At 39.7% G+C, this 21,506-nt stretch overlaps 1 protein-coding gene across 2 annotated transcripts in view; it reads left to right on the forward strand.

The window, feature by feature from the left end:
- LOC112103417 (uncharacterized protein C1orf21) overlaps positions 1–21,506 on the forward strand; it is a 197,646-nt gene that overhangs the window by 122,319 nt on the left and 53,821 nt on the right. For both annotated transcript variants that reach the window (XM_024195153.1, XM_024195152.1), the window contains exon 3: positions 2,304–2,398. In XM_024195153.1, coding sequence (XP_024050921.1) covers positions 2,304–2,398 — 95 coding nt within the window. The remainder of the gene's footprint in view (positions 1–2,303; positions 2,399–21,506) is intronic.

Raw genomic sequence — 21,506 nt, forward strand, 5'->3', positions numbered from 1 at the left:
ATAGACATAAAATGTAAAAACTTAAATATCTTAGAAACAGTAGCCAAACAGTTGTTTTAATTGTCATATTTGAATTCAGCACATCAAAATACATAATAAATAGCACATTTTATCTCTGAAGCAGACGACTTCTCAAAAATTGTAGACCAGTGTTATTTTGTTCAGTAGTGCCACGGAACTAAAAAGGCTTTTTGTGGTCCAACAGGGGATATTAGACATGCATCTCAATAATCAGCAATACTGGAAAAGGAAATACAGAAAAAGTATAAAAGTTCACTGGAATTTGGGTAAATTTCCAACTTTAACTGTGAATCTGTAACTTTTTTTTCAATCCAGACAGTATATAGGTAAACTCATATATAATTGCTAGTATGCATCACTTGTTAGCTTGCCAAAGATGATACAGATATTGCAAGGACTGTAGAACTCGTTCATTGTGGGACACATCACATAGAAAACAAAGGAGACTATGCAGTGTAATTCCGTTCCTCCACATGTATAATGTCCATTCATAGTGCTGTGATGGCAATGTTGGAAGGAGTAGGTATTGAACCATTTATAAAGGCCAAATCCTGTGGTCTTTACTTTAGTATGAGTCAGACTAAACTTCCTTTTGACTTCAGTGGGATTTACACACGTTTAAAGTTAAGCATGCCCTTATATTTGCTTTGCTGAGTTAGGGTCATATGCTGGAACCAGGGGGGCCCAGGGGCCATGCCCCCCGCCCTTTAAAAACAAAAACAAAAAGAAACATATGCACTGTGGGAAAAACATGATCGTGCCGCTAAAGGCCAAGATGCCCTATGAGATCAGATCAGATGCATTCCTAGATATCCACTGCAATCCTAGATAATCGCGTGATCAGAATTGTATTGTTTACATTTTTTGCTTAATAGAGATTGTATTCCTTCTATCTCTACAGCCTGTTGATGGTGTTTGTTAGGTTTTCTAAAAATATATTTTAGATTTGGTTTTTTATAAAACACTAGAAAAAAACATTTTTATGGTAGCTGTCATATGGGGACATGTTTACCTCCCTTCAAAGCTGTTTGTTGTTGTTGTTATTTATTTGGCTGATGCCTTTTTCCAAGGAGATTTACAATTTAAGGTTACAATTTTTAAGTTATGCATTCTATATAAACAAGGATGATTTGGTTGTAATGTTACAGAATTGCAAGTTACAGTTCAATAATATTAATTAGTGCAGTATGAATAGTGGAATGTATGTAGTAAAATGATAAATGCAAGTGAAGTACAATAAAAGAAGTGCAAAAATAAAATGCAGTGCTGATGTTTAGAATTAAAGTGGTCTTTTTTTTTTTTCATTTGTGCATACTATAATTATACCTTAAATGTTATAATATGGCTTCCTTTTGTATTCTGGTCACTTATGTTACAGTTGTGCTCTGTGGGATATTTAAATAGTATTTTAATTCCCTTGCCACTTTGACCTTGGCCACCTTCCACTCCCACTTCTACAAAGGTTGCAACGCCTATGGTCAGGGTTTATGTAAGGCTCTCAAGATTTGGGCTTAAATGAGGATATGTTAGCCTTAGACATGTGAGTGATGCTTACATGAATCATTTCCTCCTCCCCTCAGTGCAAGCATAGACTTTACTCCAGTATCACACAACTCCTCAGTTTCCCTTCCCTATCCCATGAAACACTACACTGTCATAGGATTTTTGTTAGCTCTAAATTCTCTTTAGTTCTGTAATTCTAATCTTATGCTCTGTTTCTATATTTTAAAATTGCTTCACGTTTTCTTTCTGTAGTAGTAATAAGCATTTAAGTTACCTTGGGCACACTTTGTGTAGGTTAGAACTGTATCAAACAACATCTTCCCACAAATAGGGAGCATGCGAACTTTCAGAGCAGCAGACCATCTTCCCTGAGAGGATCCATGATGACAATAGTAACTTGAAGACTTAGATGATAGAAAATTTCAATGCCTGTAGTTACTGGAAAACCTAAACAAAGAGATGTGCCTTACGCATTGCTCTAGATCTGGGTCCAAGATGCACATCTGTTTGGGTCAAATTCCAGAGACAACTGAGAATTTTTTGCCTGTGATTCCCCATGAGATTTACTTTTGAGTCACTTTTTTGAAGTGTTCTTTTATAGACTTGTTTCCATGATGGGTGTTAGGAAGAGAGCAGACGCTGAGATTACTAGGGGTCTATACCATTTAGGGCTTGGTTGATAATAAGCAGTATGGTTTTTTTCCAGTCGGCTGTTTTTCCATTTACTGAAGTACACTGGTACAAAACTTTTCTTTCTTTCTTTTTTTCTTGGTACTCAGATGAGTATAGGATCAAACCAGTGGAAGAGGTCAAATACATGAAAAATGGGGGAGAAGATGATCAGAAAGTAGCTGCCAGGAACCAGGAAAATTTGGTAAGGACTGAACGTATCACTTATTTAACAAAATTAACATGAACATGACTCTGCCTTTGTAATGAAATATGCAATGTGCAGTATGTTTATATTACAACTTACATGCTGCAAAAGGATTTTCTTGAAAATGCCATAATTATGTATAGCTTGCATGGAAGGTGCAAATATTACCTTTTCCTGCTTGTCTTTATGAATTAGCCTGTACTTGATCTTGTGGAGAGTGCTTCAGTGGAAGTAGTGTTTGTATTCAACTCCTTTGCAAATATAAATATATGCAGGTCATGATGAATGTGTCTGTGTGCAAAGGAGTTCTTAAAAATACTGAAATTCACAGGTGATCAGAAGAAAACTATCTACTTTAGGAACACATCTATACTTTACTTTGTGCTTCCCTACTGTGAATTTTAAAATTTGCAAAAATCAGGTGCTCAGAATAAGTAATGTACCTATAAAACGGGATTGTGAAAAATCGGTGTTCAGTAATTTGATTGGAGATCAGTTATTTTCTTGTTTATCATCACATTAGTATTATCCTCAAGATTTACCCTTATATAAAAGCGTATTCAGGTAAAGCACACAAAGGCACTCTTAGTGCAGACAAAGAGGGAGTTAGTGTGGAGTAGGTAATTTGCTGTAATTTAAATTCACACCCTCGCTAACTCCACATAATTTCCCTATGTAGGCGAGTTCTAATTATGTTACTGTTGTTTATTCTTAGGGGGGGGGAACAGGCTTAGGTGAATCATGTCAGGCTTGACTTTCATGTGGAAGTTTCTTTTTCTTTTTAAGCTCGAAATAGAGGGGTCTGGAGGATTGATCTAGGTACTACTTTCAAAGACATTTTAAAATGCTGTATTTTGTCTATGTAACATTTCAGATTTCTGGGCCTATTTCTTCAACTGAGCTTTTTTCATACAGTTTTTTCCCTTCAGGTATACTGAGGGGAAGATCGTCCGCTAACTTCAATGGAGCTATAACCATTAACACCAGCTAGGGAATCTGCCTGTCAGAGTAACTAGATGACTCTTGGGAATGTCACCATTTTAATATTTTTTCATCACTCGTGCTCCAGGCAATCCCACCTACTGTACACTTCTCTCCTAGGTGTGTATTCTGGAGATTGCAGTACAAAACTCCAGTACATTACTGTAGGTAAATATCTCTGTTTACCACCTTGTGTGCTGTTCCAGCCTGATATTTCAGATTGTGGTTGAAGGCCACTGAACAGCACAGAATATGATTTCCTCAGTCTCTACTCTAGATATATGATATATGATTTCCAGTTTGCAGTTTTGCATTGGTGATACTCCATTGGACAGCACAAATTTAGCTTGCAGCAGGATGTTTTTAGTGTGCCTAAGAAACATTGCTGAGAACATCACTTTTTCTAGCAGTATCTGCAGTGTCTTCAGCCTTATCGCAAATGTAAGCGTGTTTGATTTTGTTTAACTACTTTTAAGAAATGCTGCTGCAAAAATTATCAGTAATTTTGAAGTCCGAGATGCTGTATTGGTGAGTGCAATGGAAGAGAAATTGAGAGCTGCTACTAGTTTTCTGATAAATGGAAAGATGCAGATCAGTGTGGTTGTTAAGGTGACCAGATAGCAAGTGTGAAAAATCGGGACGGGGGTGGGGGGTTATTGGCACCTACATAAGAAAAAGCCCCAAATATCAGGACTGTCCCTATAAAATCGGGACATCTGGTCACCCTAGTGGTTGTAGATTGGCTGCCAGCCTTAAGTTATACAGCATAATTTAGAGAAGAATAAGATTCCATTTAAATGACAACCAGGAAGAATTCAGAAAGGCTTGAGTCACTTTTAGAAGTCTAGGTGACATTTAGAAACTGGATTGATAATCTTGTGCTTTATTAGTGCCTGCTTTCTTGTTGTAACGTTTAATTCTTGTATTGGTTATATTTATTAAAAGAGAGATTTCTGTAGAAAAGTTTAATTTTATGTATATAATGTATTTGACAGGTTGTTTTTGAGTGGGGTCGCAGATTTCTTGGGAAAAAAGTTTTAATATGAGGATTGGGGAGAATGATACCACTCCCTAATCTATAGAAATCTACAAAAACAAAGTGAAACCCTTTAATCAGAGAGGATGTTTATACTTGATATAGGTTTTTTAAAAGATAAAAAACATATCTCAGACATCCAGACAGTTGGTTTTTCACTTTCTTCTCGTCTTAGTTCCATTATAAGGATACAGCATCTCCCTCTGTAAATGTGTACAGTTTGTTAATCCTAGGAATTGACAGATCATTGACATTTTAGATTTTTAAAGCTGAAGATTCCCTCTAGTAAACTTAAGTTCACAACTTACATGACTTAACCTATCTTCTATCATTAAGGCTTTAGTTTTCCTAATGGTTGTAAAGTTGACAATCATCAGTTATTTAATCTTGACTCTTCATCAGGCACTTCTAGGCAACTGAAGTTTTAGGCTATGGCTACACTATGCAGCTTTTAGCGACACGGCTGTGCCGCTACAGCCGTGCCACTCAAAGCCGCACCGTGTAGCTGCTGTTTGTCGGCAGGAGAGAGCTCTCCTGCTGACAAAAAAAACGCCCACCTCCCATGAGTAGCAGCAGCTTTGTTGGCAGAAGAGTGCTTTTTTTTTAACACTCCTGAATGACAAAAGTTTTGCCGACTAAGTGCCAGTGTAGACATACCCTTGGGAACAAGAAAAAGCTCTGGGAGAATCACGAAGCCCACATCCCAACCCTTTTTCTTAATCCCACATTTCTGCCTTGTCACTATGCTCCCCAAACTCCACCTCCTGTGGAAAAGGAGTTAAGATGAGGTGTGTAGCTTGGATTCAATTGTATTCTGCTTCAATCACTTTCTAGGGTAACTGACTCTATGTGTTACCTTTGCCTGAAGTAGTTCTGCTTGAATTTCCTATTTACTCTTAGTTACCTATGAAAGTGGCTGGTGCAAGTGAATTCTTACTGCAATTTATTCAGTCCTCCTCCACTCCACTGTTATGCTGCAACAAAACAAAAAATATAGCACCAGCTTTTCAATGTTCAGGTGCAATTGTGTGCATACATTTGTGCGAGCATAATGTATGCAAACACACAGAGCCCTCTTGGTACCTAAAATGGCTATTTGTGCATGCAAATACATGATTTGCACGTACACACAAATGAGCAGTGCAAGGCTGTTGCACCTAACTTACAAACTCTGGCCCATAATTTCAGTCACCTATCATTAAATGAATTAGTCTTTTATTAAATCAATGAATTATCTTCACGGGACTAAGGTTTTTATGCCATACTAGCTGTAACCCCAAATGGAAATAATTTTTATCAGTTGCTACTTTTAGATTGCTACTCAATAGATTTAGCTAATGGATCTATCTAGAAGCAAAAGCCGGTGGTGCGTAGTCAGCATGCATAATGTACCAGTTTATTTGTACTTAAAAAAGGCATGGCTAAATAATAAAACTGGGACAAACTAATATTTTAAAAAGCAAACAAAGTCTTGGTTGAAGACATCTCTAGTACATGCGGGTCTTACTGGAATAAATAACACAAGTTTGCCAGCTTTAAAGACCCATTAATCTTTTCTTTAGAACTCATTGTTTAGCTTGACAGCATCATATTAGGTATACAAAAGTGCCATCATAACAGACTAATTAACATTCATAATAGGACTAATTTAATTGTCCTCATTTACATACTCATGGAGTGCTAATGGCATTTCATTGTGAAATTACACTACTGGATAAGGTAAAATACCGTAAAGTACCTTCTATTCTTGCAGCTTGGCATTCTTTTTCCAAAATGTAATGAGCTATATTGGTTTTAATTTGAAACAGTTTGCTACAGTACAGATTCCTCTTTCTATAATCATCTTATGTTTTCAAACATTTAACTTAATAATCTTGGGGGGGAGGGTTACATCTTAGATTTTTTTTTGCAACTTCTACTTGTCAAAATCTCTACTTGCTATATATATAGATAAATAGATAGCCTATAAGGGCTATATGCTAGGATTTGCACACGTTATCAACTAAACCTACCAAACAGTTTGACACAACCACACATCTTGACTTGAGAGAAGCTAAGTACTGGAATAGCAGGGAAGTTACAGGTCAGGGCTAAGACAAATTCACAGAGGAGTTTGTAGACAATTGAAGGAGAATCGCTTATATACCTGATTGTTGCCAATATCTCACTCAGTTTCATGGGGGGGGAAATCACTTATTTTTCTTTCAAGATGTATTAGTTTCCACAGCAGTTACTTGAGAATGTAATTTGTGCCACCTATATCTACGCGGTTACTTTTAGGCTATGTTTTGAACTCAGACCAGAGTCTAGTCTCAGTTGGGTCCATGCAATCATTTATTTAATTGATACTTAGTATTTCAGAACTTCACTTTTCACTCTTCTGTAGCTGATCATTGTCATCATCATAATCAATTATATGCTTTTTAAAAAATTAAGTAATAGCTAGCAAATAAATGAATTGTATCAAGTTAAAAACCCAGTAGAAAATGATGATACTTCAAAGGTTTATTTAGTACCTTTAGTAATATAATATTAAATACCTATATATTTATAATTATAAATATTTAAATATATGTATATTTTGTATTATATATATCAGTATAGTATAATATAATTGTTTATGTATACTACAAAAATACTGATATTTACATTTCTGTATTATGAAATAATTTTTTAAATACCATTTTAAAAAAGATTACTAAATTATCTACAATGGATGTCATTTAAAACAATAAATAAGTTACAGTACCACTCGTGGTAGTGAAGTTTATTGTGGCATTTGTGGTATTTTCCATTCTAAATGTGGGGAAGACTGCAAATGCATCTGCAAAGTCAAAAACCACAGTGCAGTAAATGTTTTCTGTTTGTTTTTTTTTAATAATGTCCATTGTCTGAAGCTTCCTTGATTACTATTTTTAGGTATGCATTGAATGGCTATTTATGTTGAATGTATTGCTGTGTAGTTTTCATAGTTTCATGCACTCATGCGGTGCATTGGTGATGTACACTGCTGTATAAACGTTGGTATTGTATAAATGCTAAATGGAATTATACTAAGAGTTCAGCATGTGCGTTCTTATATAATTTTTTAAAACTTTACAACAATACTGTTCCAGAAGAGCTTATTACAAGATACAATAGAGTGCACACACACAAACACAGGATGTATCATGGTACCCAGGAACTTCCACTTCAAAATCAGTCCACCACTTGAACTAAAGAAAACTCTTTGGCCTTGTCCACCTGGAAGAATTTGGCATGCTTTACCGTATCAACCCCGTAGCATGCTTGTTATTCATCATGGGGGGCCCAATAACAGTCTTCAACTATTTTAAGGGCTGTTATAAAGAGGTTTGCGATCAATTGTTCTCTTTGTCCACCGAAGGTAGGACAAGAAGCAGTGGGCTTAATCTTCCGCAAAGGAGATTTAGAATAGATATTAGGAAAAACTTTCTAACTCTAAGGGTAGTTAAGCTCTGGAATAGGCATCCAAGGGAGGTCGTGGAATCCCCATCATTGGAGGTTTTAAAGAACATGTTAGACAAAAACCTAGACCATCCCTGATAGGTGAACTTGGTCCCGCCTTAGAGCATGGGACTGAGATAGATGACCCCTCAATGTCTGTTCCAGTCCTACATTTCTATGATCCTCTGAAGGTGGCTGCATGCAGGTCTTGGCTGCTGTCAGCTCTGCCTGTTCCTGACTCTCACCATCTCCGATTTCCAGATTTTAGACCTCAATTCATCAAAGCACCAAAGCACGTGCTTACCTGTCATTGATTTTATTGGGACTTAAGCAAATGCTTCAGTGCTTGCTTGAATTGATTCCGAAAGGAGGACACAAAAGCTTAATAGAAATAAAACTAATAAAATGAATTAAAAAAAACACTTTTGCTTTGTTCCTCAGGAGTAACAAAAAGGGACAAAATCAGTGCAGACATATAGACACCCACAGAAGCATTCAAACACTCACTAATGTACATACTTTACTGGTGGGTTGCCACAGCTGTCCACCCACTGCCTCATCAGCTCTACTGTACTCCTGAGATCTAAAAAAGAAAAGAGAACAGAGTCATTAGCTAACAGAGGCACATCAAAATGAATTCCGTCTTTCCCCCAAGTAAAGCCACTTGCCTCTCCCATGTGCTCCAGCACCCATTTGTCCCTGCTGCACAAACCTGTGTCCCCTGGGGGCTCCAATGCAGTAGGTAGAAGAAGAAGGATGGAGGGAACTCACTGAGCTACACAAAGCAGCTTGGAGGGATGTCCTTCCTCTGGACTGCTCCTGTCTTGGCTTGTAGAAAGAAACCACAAGATAGAAGAATCCTTCATTCAGCTACAAAATGAGAAAAGAAGAAAAACAGGAATGAACATTTAAAATTAAAAAATGTAAGAAATGAATTAAAATAATGAAATCAAGCTTCTTACCCCCTCAAGAACCCTAAGGTGACAGGGCTCGTCCTACTATATGTACTGGGCCTCCATGCCTCAGGGCTTGTCTACACCAGTGGTTCTCAAACTTGGGCCGCCGCTTGTTCAGGGAAAGCCCCTGGTGTGCCAGGCCAGTTTGATTACCTGCCGTGTCTGCAGGTTCGGCCGATCGCGGCTCCCACTGGCCGCAGTTCAGCGTCCCAGGCCAATGGGGGCTGCGGGAAGGGCGGCCAGCACGTCCCTCGGCCCGCGCCGCTTCCTGCAGCCCCCAGTGGGAGCTGCGATCGGCAGGTAAACAAACCAGCCCGGCCCGCCAGGGGCTTTCCCTGCACAAGCGGCGGCCCAAGTTTGAGAACAACTGGTCTACACTACCTGCCAGATCGGGGGCAGCGATCGATCAAGTGGGGGTCGATTTATCACGTCTAGTATAGATGCGATAAATCAACTGCTGAGCGCTCTCCTGTCCACTTCGGTACTCCACCAGAATGAAAAGCGCAAGCGGAGTCGACGGGAGAGTGTCAGCTGTTGACTTACCGCGGTGAAGATCCCGTGGTAAGTAGATCTAAGTACGTTGACTTCAGCTATGCTATTCATGTAGCTGAAGTTGCGTATCTTAGCTCGACCCTGTGCGGTAGTGTAGACAAGCCCTTAGAGTCAGTCTGGCAGTAGCCACAGTGAGAACTGCTTACTCTCCGTCCATGATATTTGCAAGTGCCAGGTCAGAGCCTCTTCAAGGCAAAACCATTTAAAGTACACCTCTACCCCGATATAATGCTTCCTTGGGAGCCAAAAAATCTTACCGCGTTATATTGAATTTGCTTTGATCCGCCGGAGCACGCAGCCCCGCCCCCCCCGGAGTGCTGCTTTACCGCATTATATCCGAATTCATGTTACATCGGGTCGTGTTATATTGGGGTAGAGGTGTATTTGGGAACAGCTCGAACATATCCTAGACATATTGCACATGGACCTGGGAGCCGGGCTGAGCAATGTGAGATAGGTGTAGCAATCCACAGGCCCCGCAACATTTAGAGCAGTGGTTCTCAACCAGGGTACACGTACCCCTGCGGGTACGGAGAGGTCTTCCAGCGGGTACATCAACTCATCTAGATATTTGCCTAGTTTTACAACAGGCTACATAAAAAAGCACCAGTGAAGTCAGTACAAACTAAAATTTCATACAGACAATGACTTATTCATATTGCTCTAGTCTATACACTGACATGTAAGTACAATATTTATATTCCAATTGATTAATTTTGTAATTATATGGTAAAAATGAGAAAATACGCAATTTTCCAGTAATAGTGTGCTATGACACTTTTGTATTTTTATGTCTGATTTTGTAAGCAAGTAATTTTTTAATGAGGTGAAACTTGGGGGTACGCAAGACAAATCAGTCTTCTGAAAGGGGTATAGTAGTCTGGAAAGGTTCAGAGCCACTGATTTAGAGGGAGTGCTCTGTGTAGCCATGAGTGCATTGTGTGCACTTGAAATGGGAAATCCACAGTGAACATATAACACCATTACAGCTTATACCAGTCCAGTCACATCAGTGCAAGTGACAATGGTGCGGTTCACTAGTGTAGACATATTCTGTTAGGTGTAGTAATAGGGCTTGTATCCTCTGTAAAGCAGCCATTAGAGGGCACTGTGTACAAGTGCATGCATTTGAGGATGGGGACCATTCAGTGCAGCAAAGGAGGGGTGTGTGTGTGTGTGTGTGTGTGAGAGAGAGAGAGAGAGAAAGAGAGAGAGAGGTGTGTGTGTGTGTGTAGGGTGACCAGACAGCAAGTGTGAAAAATCAGGACGGGGTGGGAGGTAATAGGCGCCTACATAAGACAAAGCCCCAAATATCGGGACTGTCCCTATAAAATTGGGACATCTGGTCACCCTATGTGTGTGTATATATTGTATATGTATACATATGTACACACAGTGTACATACATGTACGCTAGATGGTACATGACATAATCATGCTGAACTCTTCACCATCAAGCAAAGCTCATCCACAAGTGTCTGGGGCTCATAGGAGTTAAAATCCAAAAATAGGATGCCATTTTGTAATGATACAGTTGCTGCATAGTCATCTCATCATCAGCAGGACTGCCATTCGTGACCTACTCACGGAAAGGGACAGATTTCCCCACCATCCTCTGAGATCTTGTTTGTTTTGTTTTGTTTTTAAATCACCTGCTTGGTGAAGAAAAGAAAAAATCAGAAGCACCTTAAATTAACTTTGCCATTGACTTCTATGGGATTAGGCCAAAGATGTGCTTTTTGGAAGTGCGTAAGAATGTCCAAACTGGGTCAGACCAATGGTTCATCTAGCCCAGTAACCTGTCTTCCGACAGTGGCCAGTGCCAAGTGCTTCAGAGGGAAAGAACAGAACAGGTAATCATCAAGTGATCCATCCCCGTTGCCCATAGTACAACAGATATATTTGCCTGTAGTCTTTATTGGTACACACACTGGGTTCGTGTCCTTCATTCCCTCCCTCCCCCCAGTTTGGTCCCCCTCCCAACCCTTTGCATGTTTGGCTTTGAGTTTTCCTCAGGAGATGAAAAACCACATATCAGATTTTTAGCTCAGTTTGTCTTATTTGGGGTTTAGACACCACTTACAGATGTATTAGATACACCAGCAGCGTATACATTAAAATTAAGTAGCAGTACACTATATCCGATGTTATAAACTATTCTGTTAAGCTTGTGTCTCTGAATGGAAAGAGATGCACTTGGAGTGAAGTAGAAATTCAGGGAAAGGACGCTGTTATGAATGTGTCTATTATTTTAAATACATCATGCTATTTCTTATTTCCTTATTTAAATAATCTTTTTTATTTGAGAACTGCTATGATGCTCTTTAAAAGATGATTTCTCCTAATGAGCTTATGTCAGTTTAACTCATTTCAGTTATGGGTCACTGCATATTACTTAAAGATCAAAGCAAATTATTACATTAAGTATTACTATTCTTTTTTTTCTCCCAATTCCTATAAAAAAGTTTTAGGTGAGGGAGGTTGATGTGTTCTCTTTAGTGACTAGCATTTGAAGCAAAATAAATTCATGGTATAACTGGATATTTTGACAGGGCAGAAAATTATATATGGATATGGGAACAAATGCATGTTTATGACCTAGATATCTTGATTTAAAATTAGTATTAATTTAAATCTTCACACTTTATTATGAAAAACCTTGCATTGTGTAAAATACTGTTGATTTGTTCACAGCTTAGAATGGTAGTTTTTATTGTGGTCTCAGTGCACACTCATTTTTAAAGTAGGAAGTATTAAAAAATAAAGTGATATTTCTCTGTAGCCTTGAAAATGCATTTTTATGAGGACATCCAGTAGCCACACGCAGTTATAGATCTGCCAGCATTTGTTAGAAAAACCCTATTATTCTGGGGTTTTGAAGTAATTAAGGCCATCAAATACGTTTTGGTCAAATTCATGTGTCTAGGTCTATATCTATGATTTTTGTGCCATTATTTTCTGCTACTCATATACTTTATCTTTGTATCAGTTAAAATAATTTAAAATAAACAGGAGTATTTTAATAATTGTTATGCTCTTAGCGCTTGCAGCATTTTAGCTCATTCCATTTCAGATTAACCTTTTATTTAAGAAAAGAAGAACTAACTTTCCAGTAAAGCTTTTAACTGCTTTTTGTTTATTATACTTTGCTGTTATGAAACACAGTAAATGTTTCTGAAGTGCTCAGTTTCTTTAAATGCAAATACAGTATGTGTCCAAACTGTCACTTTGATTAGGCAGCTTCTCTAGAGAATGTTACTGCTGTCATGGGAAGTTTGCCTTCACTTAAGTCTCGTGTAAGGTTTTAGAAAAGGCGCATTTTCAGGGACAGCTGTATGACAATATAACAGTTTTCCCGTTTAGACCCTGAATGAAGAGACATCTAGTTTACTTCAGGAAGCTGATCACTTACATGTGGGGTAGATTTTTAACTGTTTTTTTTCTTTGTTGCAATGACCATTCTATGTTTGTATCCACCCAGTTTTCACTCTGGAAAAGTTGATGCCTTGGAGAGAGAGGACAAAAATTCATTTGTGAAACAGGAAAATAAACCTCATTTACTGTCAATAATGGACAATAATATATATGGTACTATGTACCATTTTTTAATTTCTAACGATTCCTAATCCTTGCCTGCCAATGCCCTTGACTCTGGGTGTTTTTGATATGATGAGCTAGATACTCTGATGGTGTAAACTAGCATAGTTCCATTTAAGTCCACTTCAGGATCTGGCCCAATAACTCTTTCTGTGTCAGTCATTGATTTAAATTCAGTTGTGATAAATCCCACCAGAAATTCATTGGTAATTTCTGCTGAGAAAGTCCAGTTTTTCTATAAATCTACCCTGAGAATAAATTGATGAGTTTAAACATTGTAGCTCTGATTAAAAATGTGTCAGATCACTTTCTGCATACAATACAATAGAACCTCAGAGTTACAAATACCTTGGGAATGGAGATTGTTCGTAACTCTGAAATGTTCGTAACTCTGAACAAAATGTTATTGTTCTTTCAGAAATTTACAACTGAACAATGACTTAATACAGTTTTGAAACTTTACTATGCAGAAGAAAAATGCTGCTTTTAACCATCTTAATTTAAATGAAACAAGCACAGAAACAGTTTCCTTACCTTGTCAAATCTTTTTTTAAACTTTCCCTTTATTTTTGTAGTAGTTTAGGTTTAACACTGTACTGTATTGTATTTGCTCTTTTTCTTTTTCTTTTTTTGGTCTCTGCCACTGCCTGATTGCGTACTTCTGGTTCCAAATAAGGTGTTTGGTTGTCTGGTCAGTTTGTAAAACTGGTGTTTGTAACTCTGAACTGTATTTATAAAATGTCAAAATGTGAAACCTAAATTGATTGTCACTGCAAAACTGACAAATGAAAATGGGAGTACTAATTTAGAACTACCAAGAGCAAGTTCTTAATGTCATACCTGATTAGCACAATCTAGTGGATAAACTCCATCTATAATCATGGTATGTTTTTCTTTTTTTAAAAGTGAAAACATTATGGCATATATTCAGGAAGAAGTAGTAATATCAGAACAAACAGCTACATGTAAAAGTCCAGGTGCCCCTATCTCGTAGGCACAAATTCTACGTACATACAAGTTGGAGCTGCATGTTTGTGTATACTCTGTGCGTGCGCGTGCAATCTCAGCTTTAATGTGTGCATGATGGATTTACACATCTAACTGGTGTGCATTAAAGTGCACATTTATTTTTTGTGTGCAGCCGTTAGAAAATTTGGGTTATCCTGTTAAGGCTGATAGGCCACAAAATTTACTGGTCTCAGTAGCTTTTGGCCCTATTACTTCAGGCCTTTATTCAATAAGGTTCTTAAACTGTGACTAGCTATAAGGACACGAGTAGTCCCCATTTACTTCAGTGCGATTAACCATGTATTTGTTAGGCATTTGCTTATATACCTACTGAATCAGGGCCTGAAGTATTATACATATGTAGCATTACACATATGTATGTTTATGCATATGCCTTTTTTAAAATTGATTTTTGCTGGGGGGGGGGTAAATACATTCCTCCTGCTCTTTCCCACAAGCTTAGTGTGCAGCGTATATTCCAATGTTGCAACTCTAGGCATTCAAAAATCATGAATCAAGCCTCAAAATCATGAAATTAAAAATATATTATTTGGGGCTCCTGTTATTTGCATTCTGATGTTGGAGCCCTATATGTTCTTGTTTTCAAGCTTTCCTCCACAATCAGAAGGGCTAAAATCTTAAAACAAACAAACAAAAGCCTGAGTGTCTTACATAATAACATGATTCCAGGAGCTGGGACTTTAATAAAAACAACCAGTAGTGCAAGACTTGCAATACAATCACGAGGGTTGGCAGCACATTATGTCTTCCATTTCCTGTTCCAGCATGCATCCACTACCTTGTCTGTGAGTCATGTGATAAGCATTTGATAGTTAATTCTGCTGGAACAGGAGGCGAGGCAAGAACAGGGAGGAGTGAATACACGCAGAAATGCCTAAAACAATGTGAACTCACCATTAAAAGAATTCTCTGAAGTTATAGTAAGTGTTAGCAGCTGTCCCTGTTACTAGCATGGAACTCCTTGAATAGCAGCACAGCTGCTGCTAGCTCTGTCAGGCTTCTCTCTCTTGATCATCTCCCCTTCCCCTGTGCAGTAAGCCCCGATTCACCCCATCCTCTCTTATGTAGCTGCAAGATGAGGAGTTCCCTGAATCCTTGACCCTTCCTACCTCATGACATGGAGAGAAACCCACTTCTTTTGTAGCAAGCTTGGGGATAGCAAAGACACCTCACATGTCCCCTAAATAATGTTAGTTATCTAAAATATATTTGTTGTTACTGTGTAGGAGGCGAGGAGGAGTCTCTTCTACATGCATGAAGTTTTTAATGATGCGAGGCTTCCTTCAGTTCACATGGAGAACCGTAAGATTCTTGGTGTGCTTTGTTTCAGTCACTGCTCTCTTTGCTCCTGCCCCAGTTCAGAAAAGCACTTGGAGCACAGGCTTAAGTCCATCCTTATTCATGACAGCATTTACGCACAGACTACTGTACTGGGCAGCACAGCGTGGGGAGGAAGTGACCAGCCCTCTGTGGAGAAAGAAGTAGTTCAGGACTATTTAGAAAAGCTGGACTTTCAGCCCCGCGCTGCTCCTGGCTTCAGGGGGGGGAGGGGGAAGGGGAGATTGGGGTTTCAGCCCCACGGCTTCAGCCCCATGGAGGGAGTGTGTGTGCCAGGGATGGGACTACAGCCCCGCACTGCTCCTGGCTTCAGCCCCTGCAGGGGGGCATCAGGGATGGGGCTTTCAGTCCTGCGCCACTCCCAGTTTGAGCTCCACGGGGGGGGGGGGGGGGGAGGCGACGGGGCTTGGGGTTTCAGCGGTGGAGCCCCCAGGGGGTCTGCATACCCCCAGTTGAGAACCGTGGGTCTAGATCAGTTTACAAACACCAGAGGACCAGGAGCAGAAATAAAAGCTATTTTTGCAACTAAAAATTCAGCATCATGTCCACTCCTTTTAAAAAATAAAACATGTTCTTGATCTTTAAGATGTAGGACTTTAAGCAACTGCTTTGAAGCTAGTTACATGAGAGTCCCACAAGTCATCTGAAACACAGAGATCTGAAGACTGGCTACACATAACTCAGGCAGTCCAGATGAGTGAGGGAGTGATTCACTACTTGTGTCATCTAAATCTGAAAATAGAGAAACTTGGCACATATGCCAGCATTTCACCAGAAGCAACACAATGTACTGGCATTTTTTGTATGTTTTTAAATCATGCCCCCATTCCCTTTCATCTTTGGTCTTTATAAGAACACCTCTGAGGCTTGAAAATGAAATCTGTTCCTTGACACCTTCATCTTTCACTCACAGTAGTTTCTCGTTTGCTCATGATAGCCAAACATATCTACAGTCAAAGGGGAAACTGGAAGCTCTGCAGCATGCTCCGTCCACTGCCCAAAGTGTCCCTGATACTCAGAGTTGTGGGTCCACATGTTTGGGCGGATGGATAATTGTCTCACTGTTACCTTGTGCTGGCTACATCAGGAGTAGCAGAATTTATTCCAGTAATGCCTCCTTCATATTTATAAATTGGGCAGTAGGTAGTGACATGTTCGATGGTCTGTCGTGGGGAACCACACTTGCACACCAGGGAGTCCTTGATTTTCCATTTGTGCATTAGATATCAGCATCTACCACAGTTGGTTCGAATTTGGTTCAGATGATCATGGAAGGTCAAACCCAGGAACCTTCTGCGTGGGATCTGGCACAAGGTGCTTATTTTTTAAGTCTTGTTTAGCCCAATCTGCTTTCCAAGCCTCCTTCTGATCAGATGCTAATGCTACTCCTGATGTAGCCATTTGGCTCGATCAACTTCAGGTGAAATTGTAGTTGCTGTTCTATACCAGCCATACGAAAGAAGCAGCATCTCCTAGCCCCCTTTGACTGCCCACACAGCCGGTCAGAGCTGTCCAGGCGGGGACCTGGCTCCGGTGCTGGTAGAGCCCTCGGGGAGCAGCCACCGGCACATAGCCCCACCCAGGAGGGTGACCTGCTGAGGTGAGGGGGTGGAGGTGGCGCTCCCTCCCTGGACCCTGCTGTGCAGAGCTGGCTCGAGCCCTACCGACCCTTACTGCCCCAAAATAGAAGTCAAGCTATGGCTATGCCCAAGGATCCCACCCCTGGCCCCGAGTCCCCTCCATCCCCCTGGGCTCTGGAGTTTTTATAGCATGTGGGGGGGCGGGAGGGCTCAGAAAGAAGAAGGTTAAGAACCCCTGATCTAGGCTGAATATATTTTTGGAAAATCTTTCAATCATTGCTTGCTTCATTTGGACAGTTAATCTCCTGAACAGCATATCACTGCTAATCTGTAGGTCCGTGACTGACATGGAGTTCATGGTTCCTGTGGAGTTTAGGACTGCAGGAATGGGGGTATAGTGGTGCATTCTTCCAGGACACATACAATTCATAGTATTTCATGTACTCGAGTGTATTTGCCATATCCTTTTTTTCAAAAAAACAAAACAAAACTTTTCACTGGGTTTGCACTATAGAACAACCATTTGATAGCTTTGCTCTGCCATGGAAGGAGGCCTTGTAGCTGAAGTCCTCCAGTGCTGGCTGACTGCCAATGCATTTGCAAGCTGTATCCTACATAAGACAACTACTCTAAGAATAAGCCCCTTTGCTTACCCTTTTAGATGTTAGAAACATACCCAGTCTCATCTAAACAGTGGATGTTGCTAGTAAGAGGGTGGGCTTTTTGTTTCTAGTGTTTTCGCAGTAATGCCTCTTTCATTAACTTACATCTGAAACAAGGTATCGCTATTCTAATAAATGTTTTTGTCTTTAATGCAGTGGATCAGTACAGAAGCATAACTTGATCATAAGATAAAAGGATACATATTTTCTCTTTCTAAGTGTCTTGTTTCAGGGAGTCCAGAAACATGGACAGTTTTTTTTTTTTTTTTTTTAATTAATGCTAATTGATCTGAAAGTTTCTTCAGACTTAACGTTGGAATGTTTCTCTAGCAGCATACATTGACACTTCATTTTAAGATTAGCATGAAAGAAGTCTCATTTTCAGTCACTAAATATGTTGTCATATATTTAAAACTGCATTTGTGAATGTGTCAAAATAAACTAGACTATGAAATAATAAAGATATGTGAATGTCCTTTTATATCAGTGATTCTCAATTATTTACCATTGTGGGTCACATCCAATACAACCTATATGGCCCTGAGGATGTCTCGGGGGCCTCAGCTGTGTGCTGATTGGGCCGCAGGTTGAGAACCACTCCTTATACTATCAACAAATTAAAATGTACTCATCAATTGGACTTGAATCTTACTCCGGGCTTATGCCTCCTGGCTTTACCAATTAATGTTGACTGCAGTTACATTTGTAGACGTGACAGTACTCAAGCAAACTCTAAAGAAGTGCCTCTATAAGCATATTGATTTGGAAGCCCTACATCACTGTTTTTGACTAGTCACTTTACGATTAAAATAAAAACCAAATCATTAAATCCCCTGTTTTCATTTTTAAGATAAACTGTTGTATAAAGGGTCCACATTTGCTCCTCCTGTTATCTACACACACATATTCTCTTCCAGAGAAGCAGTGAGGTCTACTAGCAGACTGAGCATGAGACCGGGATCCCAAGTAGTCCTGTGTTCTAATCACATCACTGCCACTGACTCACTGTGTGTCTTTGTGAAAGTCGCTTAGCTTCTGTGCCTGGATCCCCATCTGCAAAATGAGGTCTGCAGCTACTGAATATGAATATTATTACACCATGCAAATATTCTCTTGTGAAGGGAGGAGGGGAGATTGTTTCAGACAATGCCCAAAATTTTCAAACGTGGATACTTAACATTAACCTTCTAAATCTATATTTGGGAAACTAAATAGAAATGACCTAATTTTCAAAGGTGGTAAGAATCTGCAGCTCACATGGGTTTTGGTGAGACTTACAGATGCACAACACCTTGGAAAATCAGGCTATTCCTATGTAGGTGCCTAAATATAAGTTTAGGAGCCTAACTTTAGGCACCAGGTTTAGAACATTTGGCCAATTTTTTACTTTCCTTTTTTTTAGAACTGTTTGTCTTATGATGAACTGACACAATCACATTAAGATCTCAAATTACACTTCTAGAAATGTTTTAAAATAGACAAATCCTGTACATAAGTCAACCAGCAATCTTTCAAATTTATTTTGACCACAAACCTTGAGTATTTCCTTTAGAAAGTATCATGTCAGTCTGTCGTCGTCTTAGGCTCATTCATTTTTATGTAAAATTGTTGAGGCTTTTTTTATTGTTATCTGAAGAGGACACAACTAAGTTTTATTGTATTGTAATGCTTTTAATTAGCTATCTTTGTAGATGTTTCTGGTTTTAGTATTTGTATTTATGGGGGTTGGATTACATATCTTTCTGTTATTTATTGAATTCATTTTATGATAATGGCAGAGACCAAAAAGCTAAATTAAGTTAAAGAAACAAATGTAATATAAATACAAAACATGGCAAATAATTCTGCATGATATGTATCGTTTCATTATCAATCAAAGTGGAATTTGTAATTTAGTGTTTCAGTTCGACCCATCTTTGTTGGAAAACCATGATGGGGCTATTGACCATTAAGTCTTAAATGTCTCATAACTTCTGGGCTATGTACCTATGAGAGAACATTTGTAAGTTTACAAATGCTGAAGGTTTAGCCTGAAAGGACAGATTACATATGTGTATCGCAGCCAGTCTGAATTGTCTAAAAGTGACATACATCTGGGGCAAAATGAAAAAACCTGTATCAAAGGAATAGCTTAAATAACTACTATTGATTAAAATACTACAGTATGTGAATTTAATAGCCTGACTTCAAGAGCGGAAAGTGGTTTCTGTATTACTTTGGCATATCTCTCTGGCAAATGATGAGTTACCAAAGGATCTGTGTGATTAATTGAATTCTCTTTTCTTGACTAAAGAATTTAGCATTGGTATGGGAGATAGGGCAGTCTACAATTTTACTCTGGATAAGTCTTCTTTTCTTGCTTGAAACTCATTCTAAAACTTCATTGTTAAAGTTGCCAGGAGGGAAGCTGAAGGTTGTGGCAGTCATGTAGAGACCAGTTGGGTCTTTCAGTACCTAGGAGGAGTGGAAAGCAGTCTGAAGTTGTAGAATAAGCACATTAGTTGGATTCTCCTGTTAAAATTATCAGTGAAGTAGCTAGCAGTATTGACTTTCAAATTGTCAAAAAGGTTTCAGATTTACCCCACTGAGATTAATGGGGTAGTTCACATTTTTCAGAGTTATTGTAGGGTTGTCCGAAGACAGTTTAATGGTCTACATCAAGGCCTGGTGTATACTTAGGGTATGTCTGCACTAGTAGCTCTACAGCAGCACAGCTGCAGCTACACTGCTGTAGTGTAGACTATGGAAGGGGGTTTTCCATTGCAGTAGACAGTAAATCCACTCCCTGGAGAGCCGGGAGCTAGATCAACAGGAGAATTCTTCTGTCAACCTACCTGTGTCTACAGTGCAGATTAGGTTGCTCTAACTGCATTGCATCCCTGAGCGATGTAGCTAGGTCGACATAGATTTTAAGTATATACCAGGCTCAGATATGTGAAGAATCTTGAGCTCAGAGCTCGATAAACCCCTTCCATCACTGTAGGCTGCATCTACGCTACGGAGTTATGCCGGCAGAGCTATGGCGGTAGTGTGGACATGTCCTCAGGAAATGCATATTGAAGTAAGCTGCAGTAGTGTAAGCCCTGCTTTGTGCAGTTGCGGTGCTGTTACATTGAGGGTTTGCTCTAGAGTAACTAAATTGATGTAGACAGAGCCTCCAACACTGTTGATTCACACTGGGTTCGCATTTTTATGATTTTCTCAGCAAACAGGGCTAGGAAGGGAACTTTTCTTTAAAACAAAAGCTTAGATTCTGGAGCATAATTCAGAGCCATGGAGTGGATTCTGCTAGCAAATTCTGTGACCGTAGCATTATGGAAATGCAATGCCTTGGTTATACAACTCTATCATAAATAGTGAAGCATGTATTCAGTCTGAATAATTAACCTTGCTGTATAAGTATATTTAGCTTTCAGGAGACTGTCTGTAACATTCCAGGGCACAATCCAGACTAGTGGGGGGCTGTATCACCCCTGCCCTGCAGCCTTGCGTGCCTTACAATGCCTTGCTGTAATAGCTCCCACTTGGGCAGCTCACAGCCTTTCAGCATTCAAGCCACACCCTGAGTACCTGTGTGTAACTGCAGCCTGCCAGCTACACCCTGATTCTCATCAGCCTTGGTTATACTGCAGAGTGACCCCCAACACACACCCTGATCTGGATCTTCCCTGAGAAATGTATGTCCTGTACTGCCCAGCCCACACTGGTAGGGTTACCATATTTAAAAAATAAAAAAAGAGGACACTCCACGGGCCCTGGCCCCGCCCCTTTCCCCACCTCCGGCCCCGCCCCAACTCTGCCCCTTCCCCAAAGTCCCCGCCCTAACTCCCCCTCCTCCCTCCCAGCCACGCGAAAAGGGCTGCCCGAGCGCTACCGGCTTCACGGTTTGCCGGGCAGCCCCCAGACCCTG

Source organism: Terrapene carolina, unplaced genomic scaffold (genome assembly GCF_002925995.2).
Source record: "Terrapene carolina triunguis isolate 2854851 unplaced genomic scaffold, T_m_triunguis-2.0 Scaffold210, whole genome shotgun sequence".
Taxonomy (NCBI): domain Eukaryota; kingdom Metazoa; phylum Chordata; order Testudines; family Emydidae; genus Terrapene; species Terrapene triunguis.